This window comes from Polypterus senegalus, chromosome 5 (genome assembly GCF_016835505.1).
Source record: "Polypterus senegalus isolate Bchr_013 chromosome 5, ASM1683550v1, whole genome shotgun sequence".
In the NCBI taxonomy this organism is placed as follows: domain Eukaryota; kingdom Metazoa; phylum Chordata; class Cladistia; order Polypteriformes; family Polypteridae; genus Polypterus; species Polypterus senegalus.
The window spans coordinates 153,199,841-153,212,047 of NC_053158.1; the positions used below are offsets into that span (position 1 = coordinate 153,199,841).

The following is a 12,207-nucleotide window of genomic DNA, read 5'->3' on the forward strand; positions in this document are numbered from 1 at the left end:
TGCCTACGTGACCACACGGTAATACCCAAACTATTCCGAAGCGATGTTTGCACTGATTTGTGTTTTTTGTATCTCACACCCTCATACACCTTTATCGTAAGAGCATCCCTTATCTACGGTGGAGCATTCGATCAGAAGAAAATATTAAGCTGGTTTTAAATTAAAAGTTGTTGAAGTGGTGAAAGAAATTGGTAACTGCGCTGCTGCAACAAAATTCAATGTGTCTGAGAAACTGATGCAAGATTGAAGGAAGCAAGAAGATGTAAAAAAAAAAAAAATGTGTCGTATTTTTGAATGGGCGCATAAGTCGGGGTCTGATTTTATGGTCGACTTTACAGGCTTCAAGACCCTGACTTATAAGCGTGTATATATGGTAAGTTGTATATAATTGTTACATTTTTTTTTAATGCAAACATGGATAGTAAAGAAATTCTTTTGGTGATCTTTATATCTTTGCACCAACTTCAAACAATGATGAGAAATTGCCATAGCAACAGAATAGGCTAGCCTCTCAAGACTGCAATGTCCAATAACAAAACAAAATGATGTTGAAAATGATGATAAAATATTATTCACTTTTAAGTACGGGGCAGCACGGTGGCGTGGTGTTCGCTTCCCGGGTCCTCCCTACGTGGAGTTTGCATGTTCTCCCCGTGTCTGCGTGGGTTTCCTCCCACAGTCCAAAGACATGCAGGTTAGGTGAATTGATTCTAAAATTGTCCCTAGTGTGTACTTGGTGTGTTGTGTTGTGTGTGTGTGTGTGTGTGCCCTGCGGTGGGCAGGCACCTTGCCCAGGGTTAGTTTCCTGCCTTGTTCCCTGTGCTGGCTGGGATTGGCTCCAGCAGACCCCATAACCCTGTAGTTAGGATATAGCGGGTTGGATAATGGATGGATGGATGGATGGATGGACTTTTAAGTACATTAGTAAACCACAAAACAGCAGAACTGGATTCCTTTGATTTAGAAACCCCTACAATGAATTGGTTTAGTTTTTTTATGTACAGCCCCAAGAAATAATAAAAAAGATTGGAAATTATAACATTTTAAATGTTTATTTCATGCATTATTTTTACATTCATTTTTTTGTTTTATATGTTGATTTACTACTTTATGCATTTTTTTACACTTTTTTATAATGTTATGCATTCATTTTTATTTTTACTTTCTCGTATACAAAGTATAGGGAAAGTATTGTAATCGTCCAAACATTTGATTTTGAGACTTTGATGAATCTCAACGTTTTAGACCTCCCTGAGTCTGGAAATACCATTTTTGGAATTATGTCTGTGTGTCTGTGCGTATGTGTGTGTGTATAAATACGTTAACTTGAGTACGCTGTCACTTAGTTCAACCAAATTTTGCATACACGTATTTGGTACAAAACATAGATTTCTATCAACTTTTGTGCTATTTCCACTACCCGGAAGTGGTACTTTTTTATTCATGCAGCTGCAGAGTCTGATTTATTCAACTTTACTTTTATAGTAACTGTTCAATATATTATTAACTAGTTTTACCCCATGGCTTCGTTCACATTGTAATGAAACAGGACAAACTTTAAAAATCAATAGACGTTAGCACTGTATCTGATCATGTTCAGCTCTGACAGAAAAGCGCTCCCCATGTGTAGAGAAAAGCACATGGCTGTGATATCTCTGGCAATCAGCAGCTACCCTCTAAAACACATGGAGCTCTGATCTTTCTCTTAAAAATGCCAAACATTACTCCTTAACAATCTGTAGTTGAACAAACAGCTTTTGCTAGCTAAGCGGTGGCAAGGTGCACTCCAACACGTGGCGAGACGTAGACTAACTCGTAAAGAGGCTGGTGAGTGAATGAGGAAGGCCCCACCCACCTGCTCTCAGCCCACACCCACTCTGTTGGATTTGCATAAGTACATCGGTACCCCAAGCAAACTATGGTACTTAACGTGATGAGAGAAGTAGTAAAATCAACCGGAAAGTTCAAGCAAATTATAGAAAACAACTTGATCTAAATCCGTTAAGTAATTCTCTCGTGAGAAGCAGACGGACATAAAGTGGACAGACATACAGATACAACACGCTTGGACCACAAAATTTTTAAAACCGTTTCTTAGTGAGCATCTAAGAGCCAAGGGTAACCTACTGTACATTCCAAATTGCAAGTCCCAAGTCCTCGTGGTTCGGGAGATTTCATGATTAGTGAGTCCGTGGTGTTTGCCTTTTACATATATAGATTTGATTTGATTTGTTGTTGATGATTTTTTAATATACATAATATAAAAATATAATCATTGTCTTGTGGTTTACTCCTCAAATATCCATCCCCATATCTGAGTATATGAGAAAGTCTTGGGGCGACCACTCACAACTTTTTGCTCTCTTTTTTACTTTTATGTTTGCGGCCACTGTACAAACATGGTCAGACTGCCATTAAGCCATGTAGCCAAGAAATACCCTGCAAATGAAGTGGATTCAGAAAATATGTGCATAAGCAGAAAATTTTACAAACCAATGATGGAAAACTCAAAGAATGCCGTTTATCCAGATGACTCAACATTACCTTTGAGGAATTGCCTTTGTGTGGAACTTCATGGCTTTCATTTCCAGCAATGTGTGCTTTGAAGCAGCGACACATCCAGGCTTCAGGAACAGCTTTGTTATGTTCAGAATGATGCTCTGAACTGTTGTCCTAGAAGAATTACAAAAGCATTAGAAAATGTTGATCCTTTACGAACTGAAAAAAAAGAACAATTCCTAAGGACTACCTGGACCATTGAAGTTGTTGGGATACAAAAGAGTCTGATCTGCTTGTATCCACATTAAAATTTAACTGAGTCACTCATTCTTTTGCAGTGTTTCTGGTGTTTTGTTTTATTAACACTTCACTTGTAGGTTATATAATTGAGTAACTCACTGCTTAACTGCTTAATAGCTCTGTCCACACTCTGATCATTGCAGTGAAGTCTCCATAAGGAGAGATAAATAGAAGAAATGAATTCCATTGTGTGCTCACCACGGGCTGTTGTTTCCTATTTACAAAGCTTAGCCGCAAGTGCAGGCTTACAACTCAGAAAACACCTCAGGGAGGACAACAGAAAGTGAATGACCATAGTGGCATTGAAAAGGGCGAGCTTTCACAGTTTTTACAGTGGGTACGGAAAGTATTCAGACCCCCTTCAATTTTTCACTCTTTGTTATATTGCAGCCATTTGCTAAAATCATTTAAATTAATTTTTTTCCTCATTAATGTACACACAGCACCCCATATTGACAGACAAAAAAAAGAATTTTTGAAATTGTTGCAGATTTATTAAAAAAAGAAAAACTGAAATATCACATGGTCCTAAGTATTCAGACCCTTTGCTGTGACACTCATATATTTAACTCAGGTGCTTTCCATTTCTTCTGATCATCCTTGAGATCACCTTCATTTGAGTCCAGCTGTGTTTAATTATACTGATTGGACTTGATTAGGAAAGCCACACACCTGTCTATATAAGACCTTAAAGCTCACAATGCATGTCAGAGCAAATGAGAATCATGAGGTCAAAGGAACTGTCTGAAGAGCTCAGAGACAGAATTGTGGCAAGGCACAGATCTGGCCAAGGTTACAAAAATTTCTGCTGCACTTAAGGTTCCCAAGAGCACAGTGGCCTCCATAATCCTTAAATGGAAGATGTTTGGGACGACCAGAACCCTTCCTAGAGCTGGCCGTCCGACCAAGCTGAGCTACTGGGGAAGAAGAGCCTTGGTGAGAGAGGCAAAGAAGAGTCCAAAGATCACTTTGGCTGAGCTCCAGAGATGCAGTCAGGAGATGGGAGAAAGTTGTAGAAAGTCAACCATCACTGCAGCCCTCCATCAGTCAGGGCTTTATGGCAGAATGGCCTGTCAGAAGCCTCTCCTCAGTGCAAGACACATGACAGCCCACATGGAGTTTGATAAAAGACACCTGAAGGACTCTGAGATGGTGAGAAATAAGATTCTCTGGTCTGATGAGGACAAGATAGAACTTTTTGGCCTTAATTCTAAGCGGTATGTGTGGAGACAACCAGGCACTGATCATCACTTGTCCAATACAATCCCCACAGTGAAGCATGGCGGTGGCAGCATCATGCTGTGGGGGTGTTTTTCAGCTGCAAGGACAGGACGACTGGTTGCAATCGAGGGAAAGATGAATGCGGCCAAGTATAGGGATATCCTGGACAAAAACCTTCTCCAGAGTGCTAAGGATCTCGGACTGGGCCGAAAGTTTACCTTCCAACAAGACAATGACCCTAAGCACACCGCTAAAATAACGAAGGAGTGGCTTCACAACAACTCTGTTACTGTTCTTGAATGGCCCAGCCAGAGCCCTGACTTAAACCCAATTGAGCATCTCTGGTGAGACCTAAAAATGGCTGTCCACCAACGTTTACCATCCAACCTGACAGAACTGGAGAGGATCTGCAAGGAGGAATGGCAGAGGATCCCCAAATCCAGGTGTGAAAAGCTTGTTGCATCTTTCCCAAGAAGACTCATGGCTGTATTAGCTCAAAAGGGTGCTTCTACTAAATACTGAGTAAAGGGTCTGAATACTTAGGACCATGTGATATTTCAGTTTTTCTTTTTTAATAAATCTGCAACAATTTCAAAAATTCTTTTTTTTGTCTGTCAATATGGGGTGCTGTGTGTACATTAATGAGGAAAAAAATTAATTTAAATGATTTTAGCAAATGGCTTCAATATAAATAACAAAGAGTGAAAAATTGAAGGGGGTCTGAATACTTTCCGTACACACTGTATATCACAATTAGTCAAAATGAAGGAACGTCATCCCTCATGAAGAAAGGAGACCTCTGCAGGCCACATCTACACTTTTATTGGCATTATGCATATTAGGAATAATTAGTTTTTTCAACAGGAATGCAAACTAATCACAACAGGGTGAGGATTGAGTTTATAAGTTTGATCTTCCAAAGCCTCTCTTTCTGTACTGAACAAAAGAAAATGAGATGAGCCAAACTCAAATAACCAAAATGGTCAATAATTCCCTTCATGTTCTTATATAGTACAAGGTAGAAACAGATAGCGAATTATTATTGAGATAAATAGATAGATAGATAGATAGATAGATAGATAAGATACTTTATTAGTACCAAGGGGAAATTGACACCACCAAATTCAGACCACCCTGGGTAAACCTTCTTTATCTAGCTAGCCCTTTTCTGTTTACTCTTTGAAGATGAACAGGTTGAATCCTAGCTTCTTTCCAAAATAAAAGAGAAAAGTCAATCATTTTACACTTTTAAGTGGATATACGTATTTACACAAAGCAGCTCAATCATAGATTAATTCAAACAAATGAAACAAGCACAACAATGTTATTAATTTTAAGTTTGTGCTTTTTGATGATGTAAACTGAACATTACAGGAAACATTTAAGGCACAGAAAATACAAGGATTGACCTCATATTTGAGCCCACCGGGAATGGGCCTGACCTGAAGCCCAAAGTGCTGAAGTGAGTCCCACTATGGTGTATGTGCAGTAAGACCAGAGAAAGGTTTTCATTAGTCTGTTTCATTGAGAAGAAACATAATTTCATTTCAGTAGTTTCAGTTTATTTTAATATTGTTTGTTTTCTGTCTTTAAACATTGGGACATTGCCACTTACCTTATGAGTCGCATGGCAGTCGATACAAGACCAGGACTTGTTGCTGTGATCATTTTCCATTTGGCTGGCATGATGAGACTGTGGCAAAATTTAAAGAGGAAAAGTGAAAAAGAGAGAGAGCAGCACAACTTAAACGTGTTGACTCCATTTACAAAGTCTTCTGCTAGCTGGCATTTATTTAGCTTTGTTGGCCATTCTTGTCTAAAACGTTGCCTTTATGTCCATATGTGAAGTTTCATGGAAGCTCAGCTTTTTACCCTTGAATTTTGTCTGCTGACTCTTTTGTATTCATCCTTATTCTTCCCCACTTATTATTTCTTTATAATTTGCAATGTATTGAATACTCTTCATGCATAGCTTTTCTTGTTTATCTGTTTTTGTAGCCTCATTTGTATAATTCTGTGGAAGAGCAATACTCAAATGTTAATTTGCTGTGCAGCAGAAAGTTTGTTGTGATGTCTTGTGGAATTGTAGGTACACTGGAAACAAAGTGCCTGCCAGGCACCAAGGCACTGCACCACCTGCTGAAATACAACAGATCCACAAGAACAAAGGTGCAGTGCACAAGCATTGCCATACTTACTTTTGCATAGTGCTGTTAAAAAAAATGCTCTGAGGCTTTGAAAAATTTGAAGTTAAAAATTTATAACTAAAAAGAAATAAAAATGCAATTTTTTTTTTAATTTGCCTTTAGCACACTAAAATGCTGAAAATTAAATTTTACTGAACATAAGAAAGTGTGGTACAGCGGGTCCACAGCTCACGTCAAGAGGCCAGTTTTAAATAAATAAACGCCACGCTGAGGGGGCATGGTGGTGTGTGGTCAAAGCGGTTCCTGAGGAGTTTGTGATGTGGGCGTTTCTCACCTAAGTGTACAGGTGAGAAACGGGCCGCATCCGTAATTGTTCCCAGGAGCTGCTGATTGCTACAGCTGCCACGTCCTCTTCATAAATAGAAGCACGAGGCGGCTAGAGGAGACAGAAAAAGAAACGGAGGTTGTGTGAGGCACAAAGCAGGAAGCTGGAGAGGGAAGCCAGTGTGCGAGAGCGAGAGCAGGCTCGACGGTAATGCAGCTGGTAGGAGAGCCCCGGATGGATGTTTGGCTGACACTCGGTGGGACAGAAGGAAGCGGTCGCTCCAGCTGAGCGATCAAGGAGCTAGAGTGACCAGAAGTAGGACGGCTGGCCGCGTAAGGCCGAAAAGGCAACAGCAGTCGGGAGGGTTAGGTGGTGAATTCCCTGATGTGGGCATCCTGGTCGCCAGGGAAGCCAAGTCTCGTTCTGGAGAGTGCGTGACTGAAGCCAGGAATCGGGAGGCCTCCAGACCAGTGGAACCGTACAGTAGGAAGGTCAGCTGCTGAGAAGGTGACTCTCCTGTTGCGGGGAACTGATGGAAGAAGCAGGGGAGCCGCCAGATAAAGAAGACATTGGGCTGTGTTGTTTTTAAAGGAGTCTGCTTCCAGCATTGTTTTAACCTCGTTTTAAAGGATTGTTGTTTTTTCTATTTATTGGATTTTAACCTCCATGATTTCACTTCTGTTTTAATGGATTATTTATTTAGTGAGGACTTTTTGAATGCACTGCACCTATTTATTTGAACACTTGTTTTGTTTTTAATAAAAGCACTTGGCACTTTTTTACACCATCCCCTTGCTCTATTTGATATGCCTCACTGTCAATCTCATCAGTGACATTACCGACGGTGACGGGTTCAGGGCGCCATGGAGCGACCCCGCATCGTCACAGAAAGTTGACAAAAGAGAGGATGCCATTCAGTCCAGCAAGCCTATTTGTTTAGCTAAAAGCTAAGCTGTCACAATATCTCACCCAGATGTTTCTTAAAGATTGTCTAGATCTCAGCGTCAAGAGATTTTGAATAAAGATATCAATAGCTACCGGAAAATTATCAACATTGTCACTGCTAGTACATCGGGAACCTGTGGGAAAAAAAAATTAATAAAAATATATAATATTAAGGAAAAGAACTACAAAGACTTCAAGAAAAAACAAATAACAAAATGTAGGTATATTTAATTGAACAGAATTACTTTGAAATGAGTTTTTGTACATTAAATTTTTCATTTTTGTGTAAGAGATTGACACTCTAAAGACATTAGTTCAGAAACATGAATAGGCCATTTAAAACTGAAATACTGGGTAAATTATTTGAAGATTATTTATGTATTTAATTAAATAGAAAATGTTGAATAATTTGTGAACTCGTTTAGAAGAATGTAAATTTAATGGTACAGCTCCTTTTTTTACTTTCTCGTATACAAAGTATGAGGGGGAGTATTGTAATCGTCCAAAGATTCAGTGTTGAGATTTTGATGGATCTCAACGTTTTAGACCTTCCTGACTTTCTCGTATGCAAACTATAGCGAAAGTATTGGAATCCTCCAAAAATCACATTTCAAAATTTTGATGAATCTTAACATTAACCTCCCCGAGTCCGAAAATAAAAGTTTTTGGAATTATGTCTGTGTGTGTGTCTCTGTGTGTGCGTGTGTATGTAAACACGATAACCTGAGTATGCTTTCACTTAGGTCAACCAAATTTTGCATACAAGTATTAGATACAAAATATAGATTTCTGTTAACTTTTGGGCTATTTGCGTTAACCAGAAGTGTTAACGTTACCTTTTATTCATGTAGCTACTGAGTCCAATTTATTCAACTTTACTTTTATAATAATTTTTCAATATGTTATTAATTTTTTATTTGATTAGTTGTTAATAGTTCTTTAATGTACATAATATAAAAATATAATCATTGTCTTGTGGTTTACTCCTCAAATATCCATCCCCATATCTGAGAATACGAGAAAGTCTAGGGGAGACCACTTCCAAATTTTTTAAATAACATTGATGTTAACATCAATGAAATACTTTTTGCTTACTTTATTCCTTGTTTGGCGTCATCAGTCAAGTGACCAAGTTAAGTTACCAATCAAAAATCATCACACCCTGGTAATGCACCCACTGTATTTATTTTTCTCAGCTTCTCTAAAGCTTACACTAAGCAGTGGCATACCTCAGGAACTGATTCTGATTTCATTGATAATTAACGTTTTATTAACAATATATTTCCTTTCCACTTTTCTCTTTTAGTAATTATTCATGTAAGGGAAATGCTTGAATGGAAACAAACGTTTTCTGTTGGTGATCCTTGTTATTTGTCTGTGTATTTGGTCCACTGTCACGATGTTAATAATCCTATTCTTGGGTCCCGATTTTCAAGTTTGGGTCCACAGATTAAAAACTTTAAGAACCCCCTGGGATAGAGGATTGCTGTTTAGATTGAAAAGAAACATAAATGTAGTACAATAGCATTCTTGACTGATATGTGTCTTATTCTCTGTGATGTCATAAATCAATAAAATAAAAAGAATATAAAAAGCAAAAACTACTCTCTTTTAAATATAAGTTTGCTTTTAGTGTAGATTTATATTTTATTATTCTAAGTACTTAAAATTCAACTTTAAGGGTCTAAAACTTTAATGTTTATATTAATATCTTTATTTAAAGGCACTTAAATTTTATTTTAAGCATAATAGTGTGCGAAGATGAAATCTTTATTTAGAAAAAACTTGCTTATCTTTTTTTTTGCTTAAAATTAAATGGATATTCATTTATGAATTAAAGACTTGCTTCTCATCTAATCTTATTTTTAATATCGTCCATTGTGGCTTTTTATGAATTGACTAGAGGAAGGTAACAGGAAATCATCGCCTCGTGCTGACCAGAAAATGAAGAGGCTCAAAGTAGTTGGTATTCCTGGTAAGAATCTCATCCATCCAAGTGCAAACCAAGCCTAACTCTGCTTAGTCTGCAAGACCAGGGTGTAATTAGAGAGGTAGAGTCGTGAGTAAGGAGTGCTGCTTTTTCTCAACTCTTCAGAACCATAACAAGTGAGGCTAGAATCACAGACAAATGAAAAAGAAATAACACTTTTAATTTAATAAAGGCAAACCAAATAGTAATAATAATAATAAACAAACAAATGACAGGAATCTCAGCACCACTGCTAAAGTTAGCAACATGCATTTAGTGGAATTTCAATGCAGTTTACTCGTACACGTATAATAAAATTTATTGCAACAAAGAGTTCTATACCAAATGCCATATAAACAAGGCTGTACATAGACAGCCAAGTAAACAAATGATGCTGGCACTTAATTGGGGCAACTCTACCAAAGTAAAATCCCGAAATTAAAATGCCAAACAGGAAGCATAATTCTGCATTTAGTAAAAAAATATAGTGATTGAAATGTTCTTGTAGTATACTAAGAAAAATGTAGAGTTGGGGTTGCTACTCTGGTTTTTGAGTTGGTCTTGGCACTTCCTATTGTTTGATTATTCTTGTGTACCGTATATACTCGTGGATAAGTCAGGGCTTGATTTTACCATATAACTATATAATTATTTTATAATGTTGGCGTATAAGTCAAATGCAGAAAACTCACGCTATTGGTCCAAGAGATTATGATATGCTAATGCCCACCTGAGACCACTGAGCACACTGCCTTTTTTTCTATGTGCGTGGAGCAATGTGCTGTATCAGCATGTGCTCCTAACCTTTCTCTGTTCTGTCTATTGTGCCTACATGACCACACGTTAATACCCAAACTATTCCAAAGCAACATTTGCACTGATTTGTGTTTTTTGTATCTCACACCCTCATACACCTTTATCGTAAGAGCATCCCTTATCTACGATGGAGACTTCGATCAGAAGAAAATATGAAGCTGGTTTTAATTTAAACATCGTTGAAGTGGCAAAAGAAATTGGTAAGTGCACTGCTGCAACAAAATTTGATGTGTCTGAGAAACTGGTGTGAGATTAGAGGAGGCAAGAAGATGTAAAAAAAAAATTAAGTGTCACATTTTTGAACGGGCGTATATTTCGGGGTCTGATTTTATGATCGATTTTTTGGGTTTCAAGACCTGACTTATACATAAGTATATACAGTACTTTGTTTCTTTTTCTTTGTTTCTGTTTTGACTGCATTACCTCTGAGCTATAAAACTCCAGATAGCCGCTGTCTTAGTGCTGTGACATTATCTCTTCGCTCTGTTCTTCTGCTCCCCTTACTGTTCTTTTTTTTTTTTTTAAGCTTTGTGTTGTTTTGACATTTTTGTTTTGGCTTATTCAGGTTTTAAAATGTTGGTTTGGTCATTCTGGAATATGGTCTTTGGACAAGTTCTTCTTAATGTATTCCTTTAAACTATTTTGTGTTTTCAATTTATGATTTTAGTCTTCCATTTCCATTTGAAATTTTGAATTAGTATTTTGCTTTTGCTTATCTTGTTAAGTTTTTTTCCTTCTTTCCTTTATTTTAGTAATTTTTTTTTTTCTTTCTTTATTAATTTTATTGCAATCCATACAAATCAATCAAATTTTTACAAAAAGAAAAATTGAGTTAAAGACAAATCGATCCCCACCCCTGAGAGAGAGAGCAAGCCAAACGGCGTAAAGTTTAAGGCTTGTAAACATACCTAAATTAATAAATTCTCTGTGCTTTATAAACTTATTTTAAAATATTACTGATTAGATCCTGCCATGTTTTGAAAAAAGTCTGTACAGATCCTCTAACTGAGTATTTGATTTTTTCCAATTTCAAATAATATAACACATCGGTTTCCCACTGACTTAAAAGAGGAGAGTTTGGGTTCTTCCAGTTTATCAGAATAAGTTTGCGTGCCAAACGTGTAGTGAATGCAATCACAATTTGTTTGTCCTTCTCCACTTTAAGCCCCTCTGGAAGAACCCCAAACACAGCTGTTAATGGGTTAGGAGGGATTGTGAGTCCAAGGCTGTCTGAAAGGTAATTAAAAATTTTGGTCCAGAATAATGTTAATTTGGTGCAGGCCCAGAACATGTGACCCAGTGAGGTTGGAACTTGATTGCAACGTTCGCAGGTTGGATCATGCCCTGGAAACATTTTGGAGAGTTTTAGTCGAGACAGATGAGCTCGATATATAATTTTAAGTTGTATAATTGTATGCTTTGCGCATATGGAGCTCGAGTGAATTCTCTGCATTGCTGCTTTCAGTGGCGTAGCTCGGAAGGGGCGGTCCGCCCTGGGCGGCACATATTTGGGGCCGGCATTATTGGCCACAAGGCTCAGTACAATTTGTGTGTAAGCAGCAGGGTTTGGAAAAATATCACGCATGTATGAAAAAAGTCAAATTCTCTGATTTTTAACCACAAATGCTTGAAAAATAATGTTCAGACTGTCCTTCTGCATCAGACACAGCAGTTGAAATGTATGAGGCAATGACAAAAATAAACATAAACATTACACCGATAATAATTTCTAGGAAGATAAACAACTAATTTACAATTTATAATTTCGTTTCGTTATTAATCCGAATGCGTTCTTGCTCTGCGCAGAAAACATCCCCACCTATTACTTTGGTTCAGGTTTTCGTAGCGTAATTATATTAAACTAATAATTAGAACACGGCTTATCAGTGCGTCTATACTATATTCTTGTCTAGTTGATGCTTATAAATGTATATAAAAAATTATTGCTGTTTCTTTATACATGAACAAATCTATGCAAAATGTAT

General features: G+C 37.5%; 1 protein-coding gene across 5 annotated transcripts in view; it reads right to left on the bottom strand.

The window, feature by feature from the left end:
• The window catches only part of LOC120529591 (zinc finger protein 28-like), a 63,577-nt gene that overhangs the window by 23,114 nt on the left and 28,256 nt on the right, over positions 1 to 12,207 (bottom strand). For all 5 annotated transcript variants that reach the window (XM_039753512.1, XM_039753513.1, XM_039753515.1 and 2 more), the window contains 2 exons: positions 5,636 to 5,713; positions 2,545 to 2,673 (listed from right to left, as the gene is read on the bottom strand). In XM_039753512.1, coding sequence (XP_039609446.1) covers positions 2,545 to 2,673; positions 5,636 to 5,713 — 207 coding nt within the window. The remainder of the gene's footprint in view (positions 1 to 2,544; positions 2,674 to 5,635; positions 5,714 to 12,207) is intronic.